General features: G+C 38.8%; 1 protein-coding gene across 7 annotated transcripts in view; it reads left to right on the forward strand.

Annotated features, from left to right (window-relative positions):
- rgs3a (regulator of G protein signaling 3a) overlaps nt 1-24,324 on the forward strand; it is a 308,005-nt gene that overhangs the window by 148,177 nt on the left and 135,504 nt on the right. For 2 of the 7 annotated variants that reach the window (XM_079815951.1, XM_079815955.1), the window contains exon 2: nt 5,603-5,659. The exons of the other annotated variants lie outside the window; for them this stretch is intronic. In XM_079815951.1, coding sequence (XP_079672077.1) covers nt 5,603-5,659 — 57 coding nt within the window. The remainder of the gene's footprint in view (nt 1-5,602; nt 5,660-24,324) is intronic. 7 annotated transcript variants of the gene reach the window in all.

Raw genomic sequence — 24,324 nt, forward strand, 5'->3', positions numbered from 1 at the left:
AACAGACAAAAAAACTCTCACACACACACAAAAACACAACTAGCTTTTGGAATGGCACGCATTCATTTGTGTGTGCATGTGTTTTTGTGTGTATAAGTGTGTGTGTGTGAGTTTTTTTGTCTGTTTTGCATCATTTTGGTAATTTTTGACCCGAAGAACCCCAGAGGGTTAAAGACTTAAATAAATAAATAAAAACAAAATGAAAGTAAAAGCGGCAGCCCTTCACGGATGACTGCAGGTGACGCTCATTCTCAATCACGCACCGGTCTCGCACGCTCCTCCCACGTCTCTCGCTCGCCCACCTCGCCACAAATCATTTACACTCTGTTATTACTGCATAACGTTTAATGTACAACAACACTGAGGGGCAAAAACCATCTGGCACTATTTTTTATAATAAATAGCATCTAACTACTATTCATTGCGAAGAAAATACTGTTATTTTCACTTAGTGCAAGTAGCCGCTGCCTTAACGTAAATCCATCATAGCAATGGAGAATGTTAATCCCTGCTATAGTTATTTTAACCATGCTGAAAGTCAAACTTAAAGCTGCACTATGTAAATTTTCCGTCCACTAGAGGTCGCCTGTTCAAAACAAAGGCGTAGTTTGATGATGCCATGTTTGAGCGCAGATTCTTGGGACATGTGGTCTTCACCTCACAGCCGGTGGAAAAGAGTCGGGATTGGACTTGGGCAGAAATCATGTTCATGGATGTGATTATTAACTAGGGCTGGGTATTGACACAAATTTCACAATTCGATTCGATTTCGATTCACAAGCTTTCCATTCGATTCGATTTTCGATTCAATTCAATGTCGATTATTTTGGATATGTATCAGGTATAATACATGGAAAATGTTCTCAAGGAAAACTAATTTCTGAACTAATGTTGTAAACTTTGGGAGTCAGTTGATACTACATTAGCCTACTAATATTGAAGGTAAAAATTAACTGATTTGTATACAAACACTTAAAAGACACTACAAACACTTATGTTTTTTTTATATAATAATAAAGTTATAATATTAACTTTACAATTACATAATCATAATTCTACTCCAATTCGTTTTTTTAAATATAAAAATTTAAAGGGTGGCTGTCATAAAAACTTGCCAGATTTATTAAATATTGAAGAACATTGACAATGAATAGGCCTATCCTATGTAATGTGGTGCATATAATTAGCAAAATGCTCCTCTCTAGAGTGACTGACTTACGAGTTTATGGACACTGGATATGGTTTTTCTGAGGTAACTTTGACGTTACGTGTTTACTTGTAAGCCGTTTTACTTACATCTTTCTGCGGTTGAAACACTGATTGAGCGATTCTATGTGACATGATACAGATTTGGGTAAGTTCTTTTTACACACTTTCAGAAGTTCATTCGTGTTTATTTCGCGCTGTTACTGGGATTAAGGCGGAAGAGAAGATCCGTTCATGTTTGCTCCACGCTGCTGGTTCTCTTGAGCTGATCTGCGGCATAGCGAGCTCATGCCACAGCGCCAAAACGGTTTATGTTTTTGAATTTTGTAAAAAAAAATAAACTAATCGATTCTTGGGATTTAAGAATCGATATTGTTTTGTAAAAGTGAGAATCGATTAAAATCGAGAAATCTATATTTTTTTACCCAGCCCTATTATTAACGTTATTGTAGTATGAAGCAGAGCAGGAGCGATTGTTAATAATAAGAGCGCAACACAAGCCTTGTGAGCAATGGGACTTTTATTATGACACAGTCGTCGGCGGGACTTTTATTATGACAGTCGCTGGCACCATTTCCTCTTCTCCGCTCATGAGTGTGAGGTAACGCAGCTCTGTTTATCATATTAGACACATCTGAGTGTGTTGATGATGTGATGGCGTTACTCTGTGTGTCTCTCAGCGGCTGCTATGACACTTGTTCACACTGCAGTGAGAGGAAAGCGTTTCTGCAAAATAAAACCAGAAATCGAGGGGAACGCAGATGTGACATCATCGACAGGCGACTCCCTCACACGTCCCTGTTCATTGGTTAAAATAGCAATTTCTCACGATTTACAAATAGTTGGGAACATTTGGGATATTGTAAGTACTCAACTGAACAAAATATAAAACACTGGCCCAGTGGTTTTTGGATATTTTACTGAGAAAATGTTACATAGTGCACCTTTAAGTAAATTTTCACCTCAAAACTTGCTATCGTTTTAATCTCCAATATGTTACTTGACAGTTTAGTCTTGTAAGGCTATATTTCCTTTAACCCTAAAAAGCAACACAATGCAAAACATAATTCAAAATATGGGTAAAAACACCTGAGCAAAATCAATAGGGAACATATTAACAGTTCATGTTGGCCGTGTTGCAGCACTGCATTGCAATGAGCGCTGCTATAAGAACCAGACGATTGCATGCCGTTAAAGAGATAATTCACATTATTCCCTTTTGTGAATTCTATTTACTGCAGCATGAGAAAGTATGGAGTCCCCCTAGGGTCACATACAGAAGCAGATTTTTCCCCAATAATCTGTGCCTTGAGTTCTGTGCTTTCTGCTTCTGAACCGTACTCATGGATTTGTGTAAGTTCACACATTAAAACAAATTGATTTGGCAATCTGTAGTCTCGTATTTGACAACTGCACTCTTATACCGGGTTCAGACTACACAATACATTTGTCTGTTATGATAGTCTGTGTCAAATTATGCACTTTTGACTCCTAAATTCTTGACGTGGACAAGACTACATGTTGCCTCCTGACCAATCATGACGTGCGTGATGTCATTGAGAAGGTGGAACAGTATTTTTCTAAATTATACCGGCTAAATTGAAATTGTGTGGGGAAACGTTCACAAGGCTCGAAAAATATCTTCATCAAACAAACACAATGATTCATCTCTCATCCACCCGCGATTGATTGGAATGTTATTTCTGTATCATTTCGCCCGATCATCAGTGAATATAACCGCGAACCGCGCAAGAAAGGAATGTTATTTTACTGTAGCCGGCCGGCAGGCCAGTGATACTTTATGGTAACCCGTCTGAAAAACACATAGCCCCGGGACGTTGGCCTTTGCGAGCTGGCGTTACAAGTCCGAGTCTGATCACGAATGAACCAATAACAGCTTCTCCAGCCTGTGACCGCGTGCTAAGGTGTGTAATCAACAGATATCAAACGATCTGTAACAATGCAATACTAACACATATAAAAACATGTTTTACTCACATTAGTGTGTTCCACCGTTCCTGTCGGATCCAATGTAGAAGGCACAGCATTGTTTAATCTCAATATGTCTGCAAATCCAGTCTCGACCTGTATCTTGTTTACAATTGATTCTATGATGTCTTATGGTGCGTTCACACTGGACGCGATTCGCGCGAGTGATTTACATGTTAAGTCAATGCAGAGACGCGAAATGGCATTCTGCGGCGCGATTCGCGCGATTGAGGCGGCGCGAAGGACGCGAATTGAGCGCTTTGAATGCGTGATTCGCGCGAATCGCTCAAGTTGAAAAATCTGAACTTTGGCGGATATTTCGCGCCGCGTTAACAAATCAGGAGCTTGCTCTAGTAGTGACAACAATGAGGAGAAAATCTGTATATTAATATCTGGTTCAGACAATATGATTATCACTGTGATAACATTAAATGACATGAAACACAACCCAGTCTCTTTTTGTTAAATGCAAGTTTATGTATGATCAATAATACAAAACTATAAGTAATGTATAACAAGCTATACATGAAATAAAGCAAACAATGCAGTCAAACATTCAAAGTCAGTGCTAGTAGGCTAACGTTACAACTGCAACGTACAGTTATAGCCTAAAAATATAAAGTAATGAAACTTATCTTTGCCCTCAGCCTAAACGATTTGCCAGGGAACAAATTATAGATCCATGAGACCAAAGATCGGCCGTTACAAGACGAATTATAGCTCAAGACACACCACAGAGACATCAGAACCAGCGGCAGAAGAACTGGCCGAGGAAAGGTTGCCCTCGCCGGCTTTGACGTGCGCTGAGCGCCGCTGATCCACTGGAGCTCACAACTCCGAAAACGGCAGATAAAATGTTCAAATAGGCACTCTTTATATAAATAAACCACAGGTTTGAGCTTTAAACAACTACATTATCGACTGAAAAAGTCTTAAAACTACGTTTTGTCACACATTAACAGTAGATTTTAACAAAAAAAAGACATGTAAACACAGCCCATGTCAGCCATTTCTCAACAAGACGAGCTGCTGGCGGAAACCCCGCCCATGACTCGAATTTGCGTCTGTTGTCCAGTGAATGTCACACGCGATTCGCGCGAGTAAACTCAAAATGTACACGCGTCCACCTTCGCGCGAATCGCGTCCGGTGTGAACGCCACATTACGCACGTAAGCTGGAACCGGCATATTTATTGCTCTGTAGCGCGACCCGTTTAGCTCCACGAGTCGGTGGGCGGGGCTTGAGGCGGCGCTTCTGCGTTCTATGATGTCAGTGGTCGACATATTCGGAGATCTCTCGCTTTCTGGACCTGGTGTCTATAAAAGCTTTTCTTTGACTAACAAGGAAGTTTTCAGCTCTTAAACTTGCAGGATATTCTTATATCACAATGAACTTTTATATATCAAAGGTTCAAAGGAAAGTTGATTTCTCAATTCATCACCCCTTTAAGCATTTTAAAAATCTAACCCTATATAACAACAAACTGCCAAAACGAGGGAGAAACGCAGATGAACATTTAAAAGGTCTAAGGATATTTTCAATACATTTAAGAGCACAACAGTCTCTGAACAAACGACACACGTCAGTTTAACACAGAAAGAATAAAGCAGTTATATTTTTGCCCATTCTTCTTTGAATCGTCAGTCTATTAACTTACATCATTGTCGCAATGTCGGTGTAGCAGAATAATCCATTGTGTCATCGCGGTCGTGTTCAGAAGGCAGATCAGTGTCCTTATTTGCACTTATATTTCATTTGAAGAAGATGTGATGAAATATGTGCACACACACATTGGTTCATGTTTACAGCACTAGAGTACACTCACCTAAAGGATTATTAGGAACACACACTAATACTGTGTTTGACCCCCTTTCACCTTCAGAACTGCCTTAATTCTACGTGGCATTCAACAAGGTGCTGAAAGCATTCTTTAGAAATGTTGGCCCATATTGATAGGAGAGCATCTTGCAGTTGATGGAGATTTGTGGGATGCACATCCAGGGCACGAAGCTCCCGTTCCACCACATCCCAAAGATGCTCTATTGGGTTGAGATCTGGTGACTGTGGCGGCCATTTTAGTTCAGTGAACTCATTGTCATGTTCAAGAAACCAATTTGAAATGATTGGAGCTTTGTGACGGTGCATTATCCTGCTGGAAGTAGCCATCAGAGGATGGGGACATGGTGCTCATAAAGGGATGGACATGGTCAGAAACAATGCTCAGGTAGGCCGTGACATTTAAATAATGCCCAATTGGCACTAAGGGGCCTAAAGTGTGCCAAGAAAACATCCCCCTCACCATTACACCACCACCACCAGCCTGCACAGTGGTAACAAGGCATGATGGATCCATGTTCTCATTCTGTTTATGCCAAATTCTGACTCTACCATCTGAATGTCTCAACAGAAATCCAGACTCATCAGACCGGGCAACATTTTTCCAGTCTTCAACTGTCCAATTTTGGTGAGCTCGTGCAAATTGTCGCCTCTTTTTCCTATTTGTAGTGGAGATGAATGGTACCCGGTGGGGTCTTCTGCTGTTGTAGCCCATCCGCCTCAAGGTTGTGTGTGTTGTGGCTTCACAAATGCTTTGCTGCATACCTCGGTTGTAACGAGTGGTTATTTCAGTCAAAGTTGCTCTTCTATCAGCTTGAATCAGTCGGCCCATTCTCCTCTGACCTCTAGCATCAACAAGGCATTTTCGCCCACAGGACTGCCGCATACTGGATGTTTTTCCATTTTCACACCATTCTTTGTAAACCCTAGAAATGGTTGTGCGTGAAAATCCCAGTAACTGAGCAGATTGTGAAATACTCAGACCGGCCCGTCTGGCACCAACAACCATGCCACGCTCAAAATTGCTTAAATCACCTTTCTTTCTCATTCTGACATTCAGTTTGGAGTTCAGGAGATTGTCTTGACCAGGACCACAACCCTAAATGCATTGAAGCAACTGCCATGTGATTGGTTGATTAGATAAGTGCATTAATGAGAAATTGAACAGGTGTTCCTAATAATCCTTTAGGTGAGTGTACATGAAATATGTCCATAACAAACTTTAACACGCTCGCTCTGTTCTGTATCGGATCTATGCGATCCATGTGGTACCACAGGCTGAATCCGAAATTGCCCCTTAAACCCTCATTAACTATTCCCTACGTTTTCCACTAATAGAGTTTTTTGAATGAAAACGAGTGCGTGAAGTCGGACAGCCGGTGTGTGTACATCGGCTGAACACTCAATGGGGGATTGAATGAGTGCACTCAGTAACGTCCACTATAGTTTCGGACACCACTACAAATGGCTGTCCCTTCAAATAATGTCCTATTTGAGGGTATAGGGGGTGATTTCAGCTGTAATGCGATCTCAGTGGTGTCCTCACTACAGTACAACAGTGAAATGGGACCCCTCTCAAACAATGTCGCGCTGCGCCACGTTCCGAACGTTAAGCGACATGTACCGCTATTGAGATATAATCAAAATTCATATCATAACAAAAATAAACACTGGTATTCAGTAGGGTTGGGTGCCATTCACATTTTAACCGGTATCGGTACCGGTACCCAACGGTACCTTTTTTCGGTACTTTAGGGATTTACATTATGCCAGAGCTGCCCTGGTCTCTGTCTGCCATTGTCTGTGATGTTTGTATACTGCGATATTTACTGGGCTACTAGCTACTTAAATTTAATTAATAAAAACAACCATATATTTTTTTTTCTTTTTAATTTCATTTCTATGAAAAGATGTCCTACAAATTATGTGCTGTGTATTTTCTAGTAATCAAATGAAGACATAAGACATTACTTTAATTTATCTTTTAATTTAATTAAACCTTTTTTGTCAAACAAAGTGCTGCACAACTGAGCTTTATACGGTTAAAATTAAAACATTAAAACAGAAAAAAATTTATTTATTACTTAAAAAATAAAGTTTTGATCATTATTATTACATTATTGTTAGTATTATTAATTGAGACGTATCTAAATTCTGTACAACAGTGATGTATTTGTCAAGATAAACTGGACTTTTATTTTGACGGGTTGCCGTGAAGACCTTTGAGTTTCTGTGTGTTTATGAAATGACGGTAGTTTTTCTCAAATTAAACGGTAAAATGCTGATAAAGTGACTCTCAGTGGCTCTGGAGATGACGTTCGTGCGTTCATGTCCTCATATGAGACGGCAGAGATGGAAACACGCGACCGTCATAGTGATAGTGAGTGAGTGAGTGTGTGAGTGAGTGTGTGAGTGTGTGAGTGAGTGTGTGAGTGAGTGAGTGAGTGAGTGAGTGAGTGAGTGAGTGAGTGAGTGAGTGTGTGTGTGTGTGTGTGGTAAACCGCTTCTATGCTATTCATTCGCACAGAGACACGCAGGATTCGTATTTAAATAGTCTTTTTAAGGTTTAATATTCACAGACACTATCTATTTCACCAGATGTGTTCTCAGGTACCGACATTTGATACCGATTGATTTAACGTGAATCAGTACTAGGTAGTACCGACATAATTCGGTCGGTTCCCTTAAAAGTACAGAGTTTGGTAACATTACCCAACCCTAGTATTCAGTATGAAGCGGTATACTGTCCAGCACTAGGTGGAACTAGTTTGACTCCTGAATGTTAACAAACATTAACTTCAGCTCTCCAGTGTGTTCCTGTCTTTACCACAACATGCCCCGTCCATGGGTTGCAACATTTCACTTCCCTTTTTTTCGTTTAGCAACCATAACTTACCCATGTTTGTTTGTGGAGAACAGGCACTGGTGAGATCGGGCATGAGAGAAAACGAGGCTTCCCTGCGGCGGCCATGTTAATGACTTCAGCGGGCGTCTTTATTGGGCCGAATGACTTTGTGATGGTTTGTGTGACCTTAATCAAGTATTGTGTGTCCCTGACCTTCTGTGTTTGATTAATCTCACCTCCATGTCCTTCTTTCTCTCTGTCTGAGAGAGGAGGAATATATTGGGCCCAAGTAGCAGAAAGATGGTCTCTAATAGCCGTAAAAATGGTAAAGGTTGTTTTCTTTACTGTGTTAAATAGTTTATGTCTCTATTTGTGGGCTTCCACAATCTTCTCCGCTTGCTGAACATGAGACACACTGCCTGATTCGACTAAAATATCTATGATAAAAGCAATTGTTCAACAGTCATATATTTCACAGTGATGTGGATTTTTTGCTTGTTCGTGGGATAAAATAGGAGAAAGAAGCTGTATTTATTGTATTGCAAATATTGAGTTCACAGTGTTTGACTTGAGAGATATTACAAATGAGACTTCTTTAAGGTAACATGATATCAAACCTAACTGCAAATACCCAGCTAACAAAAATATTTTTAAAGAATGATTTGCTAACATTCCTCTTAAAGGGATAGTTCACCTAAAAATGTAAATTCTGTCATCATTTGCTCAGCCTCGAGTTGTTCCAAACCCGTATACTTTTCTTTGTTTTGCTGAATGCAAAGGAAGATGTTCCTTTGTTCAAGCCCAACTCCTGAAAAACAACCCCACAACATAATCCCCCCTCCACCAAACTTTACACTTGGCACAATGCAGTCAGGCAAGTCCCATTCTCCTGACAACCGCCAAACCCAGACTCGTCCATGGGATTGCCAGACAGAGAAGCGTGATTGGTCACTCAGATAACACGTCTCCACTGCTCTTGAGTCCAGTGGTGGCGCGCTTTACCCCACTGCATCCCACGCTTTGCATTGCACTTGTTGATGTAAGGCTTGGATGAGCTGCTCGGCCATGGAAACCCATTCCATGAAGATCTACACACTGTTCTTGAGCTCATCTGAAGGACACACGAAGTTCGGAGGTCTGTAGCCATGTTTTTAGCAGGGTTGCCAACTCTCACGCATTTGGCGTGAGACACACGCTTTCAGTCTCACAGTCTCACTCTGCCCAACTTAATCTCACGCCAAATTGCCAAACCTGCTTTTGATATTAAACAAAGTCTAAGTTTTTACATATTTTTAAAAAAAAGTTTTAATGCAAAATTCCAACAATAAATAGCGTTTTGGCGCTAATATGGCATTACAGTTAAAGCCAGAGTCGCGACATGCTCTCATCTCGCGGCCATGTGGTCAATACTTCCAGCATAGTGTGCATTGATTATAAGTCAACCATATTTACAGGATCGTTTTATAATGGAGAGTGATGGAGATGCAACATTGTTAACATTAATGTTATTCTTGTATTTAGCCCTCAGGTATTCCTTACTAATTGCTCACACTCATACACTCTAAAAAAAAAAAAAAGGTTCTATATTGCACCAAAAATGGTTCTTGGCTCGTAATCATAGGGAAACCTTTTTAGAGCTATATAGCACCAATTTTGGTGCTTCAGTGGTTCTTCAGAGGTTCTTCAGAGGTTCTTTGACTAAGGTGCTATATAGCACCTCTGAAGAACCGCTGAAGAACCACTGAAGCACCAAAATTGGTGCTATATAGCTCTAAAAAGGTTTCCCTATGATTACGAGCCAAGAACCATTTTTGGTGCCATATAGAACCTTTTTTTTTTTTAGAGTGTATTTGTGCAATAATTATTGTCAATTAATGACCACTTAAAATATTTTTCTTCTAATATTTATATTATTTATATTACAATTAGTATAGTAATCAAGGTTAAAATAGAGAATTTAAATTCAAAGAGGCAAATTAGAGTCATTTTGTGGCTGGGCAAATAATAATTTTCATTCGTAAAGCCATTACCTACCAGGTGCCTGTATGGCTCTTTAATAAATATACATGTATCTAATCTAGTTGCTCAAAAAAAGGATTGCATTTTAATAAATATTTATACATGATCAAACACTAGATTTCTTTAAATGTGAAATTTTAAAATGTTAATAACTTACATCCTACTATTTTTAATGATACTTATAAGCACACACAAGTGAATATTAATGAACGCGAGCACATATAATTTAACCCAAGAAACGTTTAAAATAGTGCTAAAATAGTGCTAATACAAACTTATGTTTCCTTATTATGTACAGTGATACTGAATCAAGATCGAAATCGATATCGCCCCTCCCCCCAAAAAAATCTCACTCCAACCTGAACGTAAAAGTTGGCAACCCTGTTTTAGTCGAATCAGGCAGTGTGTCTCATGTTTGGCAAGTAGAGAATAATGTGGAAGTCCAGAAATAGAGACAGAGTAAAGCAAACATTCTGGGAATGTTACTTTTGAATGTTCTCTGAACGTTCTGAAACAAGCTGGAACATTTAAAAAATGTTAGACGAACATCCAACTAAAACGTTCCTAAAAGAAGTTCCATGAATGATTTATTGGATGTTTAAAAAAAAAAAAAAAAAAAAATCCTATACGTTTCGAGACCAGATAAACAAAATTGCTAAAAGGGGTAAGAAAAATTATCTTGTTTTTGCTTTTAATGAAGTTTATTTTTTCTGTGCCCATTGGCAGATGTTTTTTTAAGCATAATTTCACTTTTTTTTTCTCAAAAAACAAGACTTAAATGGTTACTTCGTGATTAGCAGCGTCACTGCGGAGTCGTGAACCCGGATTGACAACAGACCCGGAAGAGAAGACAATGCTGAATAAAGTCGTAGTTTTGGTTATTTTTGGACCAAAATGTATTTTCAATGCTTCAAAAAAGTTCTAACTAACCCACTGATGTCACATGGACTACTTTGATGATGTTTTTATTACCTTTCTGGACATGAAGTGATGCGATGACTAACAGACAGCAGATAAACGGCTATCCACCTGTCACTCAAAGTGGCCACGCCCATAATTATGCAGAACTTTAAGGCTTTATATAATGTAAACAAATGAGTTATAAAAACATTCACCCCCCTCACAGTCGTCATGAAGGGCAACATTAGCCGTATAGACCAAAACCACAATTTGTACCAGCCTGTAAACATGTTTTATTCTGCTGTAAAGTTGGGCATTTTAACATGAGCTCAATGAGATTCTGCTCCTTCTGGAGTCTGCCTCTAGTGGCCAGTCGATGAACTGCAGTTTAAGTCACTTCCGTATTGGCTTCAAGAGGAACTGGGGAGGTTGCCGCTTGATATTATGTCTGAAAAAAAGCCTCTGATGACGCAAATATCATCATTTTGCATCATCTGAGGCTTTTTTGTAACCGGTAGGCGTGGCTTTGGGAGTGGCCTCGTAGGCAGCGAAGCAAGTGCATTCTGGGAGTTGTTGTCTTTCATCCACACAACACATTTTCTGGCTTTTCTCAGTCTAGAAGGCACCAACTTCTAAAATAATTTACATTTCTACTACATAAACGACCCAGTTTAAATACACATTCACCTTCACAGCGGTGAAGTGCCCCTTTAATATCTTATGTCAGTGTGCTTCCCAAGTACATATATCCTGATTTATGAATGTTTAGATATTTGTACTGGAAAACAAAAAGGCACATTTCTTTTCTGAGAGTGTGTGTGTGTGTTTGTGTCTATTGTCTCAGCATCTTCCTTCATTCCTCTTGTTAGTGGTCTGGTGGTGTTTTGGTGTGCGAGGCACGTCCCCTCTCCATGTGTCCGCTTTGAGATGTTCGCCCCCAGCCCATTCAGTTACGCCGTTAATCTGCAGTTTCTAATGCTGTAGCCAAGCCGCTGTAAAGACACGTCTCTCCCAATGATTTCCCTCTTTCTGCGAGCACGGACCCACCGGGACAGCAGCCAATTAACTCCAGTGTCCCATTGATTTATCAATCATCCCAACGTTAATGCTCACCAACATTATTCATTGGTCGATTCCCGGTGACAGGATCCTTCAAAACAGAAACGGTTATGATACTGTGAGTAGAACAGATTCTTAGTTGGTTCCAATATTTAATCAAGATTGATTGATTTGTTTCAGCTTCTGTTGCACTCAGCTCTCAGCAACACTCACATCTGAAAACTTTACCGTCAATTCTGACACAAAGTCAGTATTGATATATTTGTATGATCATGAAGCTCGTTTAACCCTCTGGGGCTCTTCGGTCATTTCTGACCCGAATTTTTTAAAATAAATTTTTTTTTTAATTGTAGCTTCATCGGAATTGTCCAAAATTCTGTGACTTTATTGGTACTTGGTATATGAACACCGGAAAAAATTAACGCGTGCCATTCCAAAAGCTAATTGTGTTTTTGTGTGTGTGCGTGTGTGTGTGTGTTTTGCACTCTTGATGTTTTAGAGATTCATCCCTTCAATGTTGAGTCCTTTTTTCTGCATCCTGGCTGATTTGTAGATTTTATGCACAAAAAAATTCTGTATTTTCATATTTTTGCCAATTTCCTATGGGGGTCATTTTTGACCCAAAGGTCCTGAGTGTGACTATTTTTTTTACGACCACTTAGACTTTTAAAATCCTGTCCCCAATTTTTGTGGGTGTTCATATTCCAAGTACCAATAAAGTCACCAAGTTTCGGACCATTCCGAATAACCTACCATTTAAAAAAAAAAATATTATAAAACGCTTCGGGTCATTTTTGACCCGAAGTACCCCAGAGGGTTAAGGGTATAATAATTACATAAATGATATCTAAATCATTCAAAATGATTATTATTATGAATAAGCATTGTTAAAAGTCAGACGCTTTAGTCTTTAAAAAACATTTTGTGACCTTTAATTTTGAGTTGGCCATGGGGCGTATGTCACTATAGAGATGAACACTGCTAAAAGCCAAACCACTTTAATGGCCCTCTAAAACCCTGGGTTGGCACAAACTAAGCTTAAACATATCTGGCTAGCCAGCTAAACCGGCTTCATGATACAGGCCCCTGGTCCTGGTTTTGTCATGTAATCCTGCCATGTGCTCAATTGTCATGTGCTTCCCTTGTCCTCATGTGTTATGTTCTTATTGCTTGTTTTTGTCATGTGTTCATCAGTACTGTTTTGTCATTGGTTCATTGTTTGATTGTTCACAGGTGTGTCTTGTCCGTGTGTATTTAAGCCCTCACATCTTTGTCTAGTATTGTCTGTGTAGCCTCTGTTGGTGAGTTTTGTTTCTTTTGAAGTCTAGTTCATGTAGTATCAAGTCAAGCTTTGTCAAGTTTATTTTGTATCTGTTCACGCTCTCAATAAACCTGCACTTGGGTTCAACTACGCTCGCCTTCAGTGGGATCCATATCGTTACATCTCACTATTAACTAATTGCTTGTTAGTATGCATATTACTAATATTGGCTGTTTAAAGTGAGATTTGGACAATTTGGTGAGTTTTTTTTTTAGAATATTATATATTGATTAGCGTTATGTAGGATATTAAATTATTAATTATGTATTTAATTCAGTTACTATATCTGGAAAAGTAGGAAATTATAATTTACTAGGATATTTTTGAACACCTGACCAACACTACACGCTGCAGACAAAGAAACAGAACTGTTATATTGCATATGTTTAATTCAAAGTCATATATAAGTACCAACTATATTATATTAATGCATGCAATATGATCATGCGTTTGGATAATGAAGTGTGTGTGTGTGCGTGTGTGTGGCTAAAGAGATGAGCCTGTAGTCTAGACTAAACAAGACTCCGAGCTTAGGGCAAGTAAGAAAAGAATCTACTCTGCAGATTTTGATATCCTGTGCATTAATAACTGGCCAGAATTGAGCAGTTAGCAAAAAATGTGACACTATAGTGTGATCAAATACAGTAAACGACAGCTCAAACGCTCTTGCGTGATCTGTGAGGTTTGTTCAGGTCAGTGTTTATGTGAATAAAAGCCTAAATTAAAACCTGTTCATTGTGTAACATGATCGTGTCTTTTCAGAAGACTCAAATGCATTACGTTTACAGTTGACCACCTATCGGTAAGCCCCGCCCCCCTTAGTTACTGTTGCTAACTCGGACAAACAGACACAGTTGCTAACTGTTTTACAATGACAGCTGTCAGTGTGAAAACCATAGATATGTATACGTAGATGCCCCATCTGACCTCTCTAGGCACGTTGACGTGCCGCCATTTTAGAACGGTCAACACTCTTCAACACTTGAGATGCTGTCAATCATCACTCGCATAAAAAAACAACAGCCTCTGTAAAGCCCAGCGCAATTTAGATTCCCGAAGAAATTGGATCACCTTTCACAGGTGACAATGTGTAGGTTTATGTTTTCATATTTTAAATAAATGTATATTAATATATCATTTTGACTCATAATTTATCACTTTCCCTGTTCTTAAAAATGGTTTAAAATTGTGATGTTGATAATTTTATGACGTTTTTTTTAAGATGATTTTTGAGAATTTAAGCTTTTAGATAATACCTAAAACATGGGTTAAATAAATAGGCTATATTTATGTTTATTAAACACATTACTATCTAACGTATTACTATTTTTATAATTGATTTACTTTGATGGCTGACTGGTTGATGGTTTATGATTTCTTTCCAATGAACTTGTTTATAATGAGTTCACTGCGTTCATTAAAAGCTGAGCAATGTGTCTGTAGGGTTCTCTGATGGTCAATATTAATAATATTAAGAAAATGTAAAGATCTTTAACCAATATGTTTTTAGAATATGCAGAATTATCTACCATTAATGATAAACAAAGTCCTAACAGTCTATTGCTGTCATTGCAGTCTATTGATGTATAGATATACACATGTATAACTACGGTTGGATACGCACAGACAACATTTTAATATTCACAAAGCGCGTTCACGCTTTGACCGTTCGAAAATGGCGGACGGCTAACATATAGCGGCCCATAGAAACAGTCGTTAATGGGGCTTCTACGTATACATATATCTATGGTGGAAACCTAATCCCTAGTTGTTTTTGGACACAGAATGTAGCGGACCCCGTCTGAATGATGGCCACACTTTACTGATGGTTTATGAAGTTTATTACATAGTTTTTCACTGCAAAAACATCACCGAAAAAGCTAAACAAACAAAGCAGAAGTGCGCATTAACGCCTCATTCACAAACTATCTCTCTCCGTTGCATTATCATTAACATACACAGCAAATTATACAAAAACACGCATAAAACTAACAGTAAACAAACATATACAGACCGTATGCCTTTTTGGGGGTGCTAATAATAAACTGTAAACTTCGTATCTGCAAAACATTTGTGATAAACTGCTAACATTAGCTCTCCCGTTCACTGCCTGTAGACTATAATACCCTTCAAAATAAGAGTCCTCCTTAGTAAGACAGATAATGCAAACCTTAAATCAAAAATATATACAAAAACAAATTAGACGATAAATCACAAAACAGTCTGTGACATGTAGACCTTCGTTTTTGTGGATTTGACCAACACTTGTAACGTTACATGACGTGAAAACAGTTAGTTATTTCGATTTGTATGTTAGCAAGGACGCGCTAACTTTATTCGTGACTTAATGAGAGTATAACAACCATAAATCCTCTCAGGAACCTGGAATCAGTGTTACAGTGCCCCAGGCACATCGCTTTACCATTTTTTGTAGCATAAACACCATCAAACCGATGAGAGCTTCGGATTTTCCAATGTTTCTCTACGGCGTTGAAACCTAAAGATGTCCAAATTCCGACTAATACTCAACTGCCATTGGCTCATCTGTATTTGAGGGGAGGGGCTTACCGATAGGTCAATTGCCGCGTCCCAATTCACCAACTTAAACTATGCCTTAAAAGTAGGCTACGTACTGTTTAGGTGAAGAAAAAGTGCATACTTTTGAGTTTGTAGCTTTGGGAGAAACTACTTCATCATAATTGTGTCTTTTAATGGGCAGTTATGTCGCTTACGCGCATCCTGTCACAGTTTAAACTGACCTGTCAATCATCTTGTCACAGTTAAAATCCTCCACAATGAATTTAATTAAATTTCTGTTTCACAGACAAATGTAGCACGTTGATCTGCCAGTCGTGTGTTTGCCTATAGGCTCATATTTCTAACGTGCCCTTTAAATAACACAAGAAATACTGCGCTATTGACTTAAGAGCAGGTTTGTGTTGGTCAATGGCGCAGTTTCAGTTCCTCAGAATAGCAACGCTCCAACAGACCAGACGCCCATGGGTCAATAGATGCGCCAGTATATTTGATATTTAAACAACGTGACGCTGGACGTGATAATGAGAACTGAGTCAGGCTGAAACTAGCAAAAAACACTGCATCATTGCATTTCGCCGGGTGTAGGGGAGCGCGGGCCACTGGTTAGTTGTAACGCGCATGTTTTAACCCTTTCCACACATGCCAGAATGACGAAACTTACTGTATTTACTAGTTGCCATATCAACATTATTTAGAGAAAAAATAGCGCCAAAATTAAAACATCTCTGGAAGATATCACTGAACATGTATTTAACCATAGCAAAAGCACATTTCTTACTTAAGTTTAGTTTTCATCTCTGTTTTTTGTGTTTATTTAAAATCCGATATTTTAATCTTATATCTGTAATTTAACAGTTGAGATGTTCTTTAATGCTGATCTAACAGCAGAAGACACGAGCCATGATTTAAATCCCAGTTGTGCAGATGGGGTGTGTGTTAAAACTGCGTTACAATCAGCCTCTATTAGAAATATGCCATTATATTCTATACTTTTATGAATTCTTTTGAGAAACCATGAGAAAAGTGTGATAATGTCTGAGAGTCAATGTTCAGAAATTATGAATTATGATTATGTTTTGAACTATGCTGTATAGCTAGCGACGTGTTTGTAGTCAAACTCAAAAATGCTTATATTTTTAATGATTGAAAAATGCCATTATAATATTTTAAAAAGTTAATAATTGTATTTTGTTGACAAAATATTTTAGTTTGTCTTGTATATTTTTCTTTATTATTTCAGATAACATTTTAAGCTGTCATTTGGTCATGTTACGTTGTGCCCCACCTATGGGGCATGTTGTCACATTTCACTTCCATTCTTTCGGAGTAAATCAAGAAAAAAGTATAAACTGTATTAATGAAACAAAACCACATAATTGTACTAGACGTGTGTGCAATTAATGTGGGAAACAATAAATATTCTGAACCCCAAGTGCATTTACACAAACTGAGAAAGTCAAAAAGTGTTAGGTTGTGTCCCGCTCTCCCCTATGAAAGGATCCTTTATTTCAATAGTTAAGATGTTCTACTAACTATAAGTAACTTTGCACCAACACATCAACTAGCAGTCATTAGAGTATGAGTAGACTGTCTGCTTAATATCTGCTAACTCTGACTATAAGTGACACACTAACCCAAACCCTCTACTAATACTCTAATAGTTGACATGCAAAGTCAGTTAAGAATGTCTAATATATTGCTATGTTGTGTTTCGGAACAAAATCATCAGAAATCAAGCGTAGCTTCAGGCAGGTCCTGTTAGTCAAGCACACAAGCATCTGCCGCTCAGCTGATCGTGATGTCTATCAGTAGAGTTGTGTGACAGCTTCATCCTCGTCCCCTTTAGACCTGTGTTGAGTTCGCCCAGTACAAAACCAACATCAGCTGTAACTGTCAGTGATCATGTGACTAAAGTGGTCTTCTTTATTTCATTGCATGTCACATGTAACTTAATATTGTATTTTTGTTTAACGCACACTTTAATCAAACAATAATTGGAGTATTCCCCGTGGTGCCACCAGAGACCCCAGAAAATATCACAAAGCAGAACATATTAATGGTCCTAAAAATAGCCATCATTTTCATTAAAGTCCACATGAAATCAAAATGGAAGTCTTTTGGCTTTTAATATGAATATGTTGGCATTACTGTAATCTATCAGCTCCAAAACAATGACAACATTCACATTTAGAAGCATTCGGATCGTACTCACTTCCGCCAATCACTCTCCAGCTTCTCATCAGACTTTCTGTCCAATCAAATGCTCTCTATATTCTGAAGCCCCGCCCCCTACATTATAAACAGACACTGAAGCTGCAGCTCTTGATCACACATTTACTATTTTCTACATTGTGAATGACACATAGTGCACTATATAGACGATAGGGAACGATCAGACAGTGCACTATATAGACGATAGGGAATGATCAGACAGTGCACTATATAGACGATAGGGAATGATCAGACAGTGCACTATATAGACGATAGGGAATGATCAGACAGTGCACTATTTAGGGGATGAGGAACGATCAGACAGTGCACTATTTAGGGGATGAGGAACGATCAGACAGTGCACTATATAGGGGATAGGGAATGATCAGACAGTGCACTATATAGGGGATAGGGAATGATCAGACAGTGCACTATATAGGGGATAGGGAATGATCAGACAGTGCACTATTTAGGGGATGAGGAACGATCAGACAGTGCACTATATAGGGGATAGGGAACGATCAGACAGTGCACTATATAGGGGATAGGAAACGATCAGACAGTGCACTATATAGGGGATGGGAACGATCAGACAGTGCACTATATAGGAGATAGGGAATGATCAGACTGCACTATATAGGGGATAGGGAATGATCAGACAGTGCACTATATAGGGGATAGGGAACGATCAGACAGTGCTCTATATAGGGGATAAGGAACGATCAGACAGTGCACTATATAGGGGATAGGGAATGATCAGACAGTGCACTATATAGGGGATAGGGAACGATCAGACAGTGCACTATATAGGGGATAGGGAACGATCAGACAGTGCACTATATAGGGGATAGGGAACGATCAGACAGTGCACTATATAGGGGATAGGGAACGATCAGACAGTGCACTATATAGGGGATAGGGAACGATCAGACAGTGCACTATATAGGGGATAGGGAACGATCAGACAGTGCACTATATAGGGGATAGGGAACGACCAGCACAGAGCGGATCATGTGATCGAGTCAATCTGTTTGAATTCTGCACATATGCTGTATTTTAGAGCGATATGGAGGAGATTAGGAGGTGAAACGGTTAGAGATTAGGAGTAAACTGTGGCTTTACCGAGCTCTGTACGAGCTGTGATATAAACTCAACGCTATTGGCTATATTAAAAAAGGGGAGGAGCTGTTCGATATGCCCCGTCCAGTCTTCCTGTTTCAGTGGAAATTACATGAACACAGTGAATAATGCTCCACGTTTCAAGGCACTTCAGTGGACATTAAGGGAAATCGAATTGCTTTTTTTCTTGCGTTTGATTTTGTAATGACAGTTTTTCTTGAGATTCATCCATTTAGTTTACATGCTAAAATATCTTTGAAAGGTTTAATGCCAATCTTGCAAACTCACTGTGCTGATAAACACGTTTCCTGGTGGTCAGATAAAAGCCTGTGCACTCATGGATATTGTACAAAGATGACTAATTAAATTGGAGATTGCCATTTTGAGAAAGCTTTCGACAGTGTTTGTGCAACGTGCATCTTATGGTACTTCAATGGTTTGAGATGGTGTCATATGAGGCCGACTCTATGAAGGTCTGAAAACATACCATAATCCCTTTCATGAAAAATGATCATAAATCACTGTGGAGGACGCTTGACAAGACAAAACATGAGTGATATTATCAGGTATAATTATTGATAGAGGAATGGAAAATGATTAAGGCAAAGTTACTAACACATTTTTTCATTGTTAATCATTTATTAAAAAACCTTCCTGCAAGAGCTGGTAATTATGAAATACATGTGAGGTATTAATTTTTGTTTTGAATTCGTTTTCTGTTTGCATTTTAGCTTTACATTTTGTCTTGTTTTGCTTCTCCAGTAAATGTTATCTCGACTTAATAATGTTTAGATATTTGTAATGGAAAACAAGACAAAAATATTGAGTAAGAAAATTATCTTATAAACAAAGATATACTTTTTTATTTCAGTTTTAGCTACACTTTTTTATATATATATGTTTTATGGTTTTTGTTTTAGTTTGCTTTATCTATAATAACTCCTCTACTGGACTATAGACTATACTCAGGCTAGGTTTTTATGAGATGTCAGCTGAGTCGCTCGTGAGCATATGAAGCTAAAAATGCTTCACTCCCAGATTGCTTTCTTTAAAAAGAAACGGCCCAATCTCCAGCCTCTGCGGTGCCCGAGGGGCCACGTGGATCACAAGGTCCCCGATGATACAATATTGTAGTATAACTAGTGTCTCCTCTTCCCTGAAGTGATGTTGCCCTTTCAGTCTGCCAGAGGCGGTGTGCACTCAGTGGGTTGGCTGTGTCCGGTCATGTTTGACTGTGAAGATGAGGAAATCAATACTTGAATGAGGTCTCCAACCCTGCTGAAAAATCCAGCGTGAGTTCCAGGCTGGTTTATGATGTCAGTGCTGCTGGTCTAGCTGATCTGAAACATATCTTATGATGCTGGATTATTCATCAGGAACAACATGACCTGGTCATACTCGAACTGAAGTGAGCGTTCTCTGAATCTCTCCTGTCGGGTGGAGAAGTGGTATAAAGTAATAATACACAACAATGTTTTTTTTTTTTATATATATATATATATAACAATGGTTGTAAATATGTTTGCCAAATTAGGTTCAAATTATTTTGGTCCCATTCTAATCCCATCCATATATTTCCATCCATCCATCCATTTATCCATCAACCCAAAACTCAATCCATTCATCCATCAATAACTCCATCCATCCACCCATCCATCACTCAATCCATCCATTTATCCATCAATCCAACACTCAATCCATCCACCCATCCATCCATCATTCAATCCATTCATCCATCAATAACTCCATCCATCCATCACTCAATCCATCCATTTATCCATCAATCCAACACTCAATCTATCCACCCACCCATCCATCACTCAATCCATCCATTTATCCATCAATCCAACACTCAATCCATCCACCCATCCATCCATCACTCAATCCATCCATCCATCCATCCATCCATCACTCAATCCATCCATTTATCCATCAATCCAACACTCAATCCATCCACCCATCCATCCATCACTCAATCCATCCATCCATCCATCCATCACTCAATCCATCCATTTATCAATCAATCTAACACTCAATCCATCCACCCATCCATCCATCACTCAATCCACCCATCCACCCATCCATCCGTCACTCCATCCATCCATCCATCACTCAATCCATCACTTAACCCACTCATCCATCCATCCATCCATCCATCACTCAATCCATCACTCAACCCACCCATCCATCCATAACTCAATCCATCTATTTATCAATCAATCCATCCATCATACATCCATCACTCAATCCACCCATCTTTCCATCCATCCATCACTCAATCCATCCATTTATCAATCAATCCAACACTCAATTCATCCATCATCCATCCATTACTCAATCCACCCACCCATCCATCCATCACTAAATCCATCCACCCATCCATCCATCACTCAATCCATCTATTTATCAATCAATCAATACTCAATCCATCCATCATCTATCCATCACTCAATCCACCCATCTATCCATCACTCAATCCATCTATCCATCCATCACTCAATCCATCCATCCATCCATCACTCAATCCATCCATTTATCCATCAATCCAACACTCAGTCCAATTCATCCATCAATCACTCCATCCATCCATCCATCCATCCATCCATCCATCCATCCATCCATTTATCCATCAATCCATCACTTCATCCATCCATCACTCAATCTATCCATCCATCCATCCATCACTCAATCCATCCATCTATCCATCCATCACTCAATCCATCCATCCATCCATCCCCTCACCCACCCAACCATCCATTTATCCACCAATATAACACTCAATCCATCCATCCAATCACCCATCCATCCAACCATCCCTCCATCACTCAATCCATCCATCCAATCAGCCATCCATCCACCACTCAATCCATCCACTCACCCACCCAACCAACCATCTATTTATCCATCAATCCATCCATCCATCCATTTATCCATCAGTCCATCACTCCATCCATCCATCACTCAATCCACCCATCCATCCATCAATTTATCCATCCATCCATCCACTCACCCAACCAACCATCCATTTATCCATCAATCCATTCATCCATCCACCCATCCATCCATCCAATCATCCATCAACTCGCCCACTCACCCACCCAACCATCCATTTATACATTTATCCATTTATCCATCAATCATCCATCCATTCATCCATCCATACATCCACTCACCCACCCACCCATTCATTTATCCATCCACCCAACGGCTCAACATCTCAAAACTGCTCAGAATGCAGATAGAACCTTATCATTTCAAGGTGATGACTTGTTCATTGAAGTCTGTGAAGTTAAACGGAGACTCGTTTGCTGTCAGGATAAACATTTATGTGAAATGAAAATGCTTTAAGTTTACATCCGTAAGATTTAAGTTGTGCACTAAGGAAAACGCATCTGAAATGCATTGAACATGCGTCTGACAATAGGGCAGGTCATGTAGATTTATGATTTAGTTTGAAGAACAACAACAACTGAATGGTACACCCCTTAAAGTAGGCTGTTCAGATATAGTCTGACTGAGTTACAAAGGTTCTCTGTGGGACCGTCAAGAAACTTAAACTTGATTGGGTCAATCCGGAGGTGCTCAAATGCTCTTGGCTGGGTGATTCTAGCTAATCTGGTGCAATGTTCTTCCCTGAGCTAAACGAAGTGAAGACCTTGCGAAGGACAGGTTTTACTCCAGAGTATCATTACTCCTTCAGAAATCAGTCTAATATGCTGATATGCTGGACAAGAAACATTTCTGAGTATTATATATTTATGTAGCTGCTAGTGCCATTATCTCTCAAAACCAAAGAACACTCTTAAACAAATTAAGCGAGCTAATGCAGTTCATCCTGTATCCTTCAGTCTATGTCAAGGATGGGCAGCCTCTCTCACAGATTCCAAACCCAACTCATCTATAGGATTACTTGAACATTACAGGCAGCTGTGTTTGGTTAGAGAGAGCCACTGGCCCTCCAGAGTTACCCATCTCTGATTAGTGTTGTTTTTGGAGGCCTGTTTTAATTTTAGTTTTAGTCTAGTCTTTGTGTCAAGCTGTCATTTTAGTTTTTATTAGTTTTAGTCATAGTCATACTCTTTTTAGTCTAGTCAAGTTTTAGTCTACTAAAAGTCTGAGCATTTTAGTCTTATTTTAGTCAGAATTATCTATGACTATTTTCGTCTAGTTTTAGTCGACGATAACTGATGACATTTTAGTCAAGTTTTAGTCAATGAAAATTGTATTTTAGTCTCTTTTTAGTAATGCAATTCGATTTAACCAGGTCAATATAGTATAAGTACATATTATAGACAAAACCAAAATCTTCTTTTAGCCAAACCCATTTCAAACAATGTTATCTTATTATACAGTTTTTTTTATTCGCTTTGGTACTATTTTCACAACCAAGGTGTACATTTTCAAAACTCATAGTGCTAATATCACAACAGATCATCAAAAGTGGACTTTTTTCAAACATTTCAGCATATTTTCAAATGTGTTAATACAATACACAAAACCACAAAGTATCCTTTTCACTACACAAAATAAGTGTTTCCTCTTTATAAATGTTTCATTCACAGTAACTGCCTTTCATAAAGCTCTTACTATCAAACTTTTGATTTGCATCTGTTCTCGTTCACTTTAAAACATTTGTCTATTATTTAATCCAACTGATCTTAATGGTTAATCAATGAATCATTTGGTACACCTATAGATTTCTATAGATATTGATTATATAGACATATAGAACTTTTTACATTACAAGCGATTTATCTTAGATTATAACTACTTTGTCAAAGTGTGTGTGTGTGTGTGTGTGTGGGGCCTGGTAAACTCTACATTATGGGGACAAAATGTCCCCATAAAAATGGCAATATCCTAAATCCTTGTCCTTGTGGGGAAATTTTTTTTGTCCCCATGGCCATGAGGAAACTTATAGATACAGAATGTTTTTTTTGTTGAAAATTTAAAAATGCAGAAAGTTTTGTGTGATGGGTAGGTTTAGGGGTTAGGGTTAGTGTTAGTGTAAGGGGAGAGAATATACAGTTTGTATAGCTTGTAACCATTATGCCTACGTATACCCAGACAGATTATAAGAGTATAAGGGAGAGGAAATAGTCAATGACGGTGTAACATCAGACTGATCAGAAATCAGAAGAAGGGCGACAGATGGCATCAAATATAACATTTTACATTACAGTATGTATGCCATGTGATACTGTAAACAGATTACCATGGTAGAGTCTGCCACATTACTGTAACTCACCCTTATAAAGCTCAACTTTAGATTCGAGTAATA

This window comes from Gobio gobio (genome assembly GCF_949357685.1).
Source record: "Gobio gobio genome assembly, chromosome: 4".
Classification (NCBI taxonomy): domain Eukaryota; kingdom Metazoa; phylum Chordata; class Actinopteri; order Cypriniformes; family Gobionidae; genus Gobio; species Gobio gobio.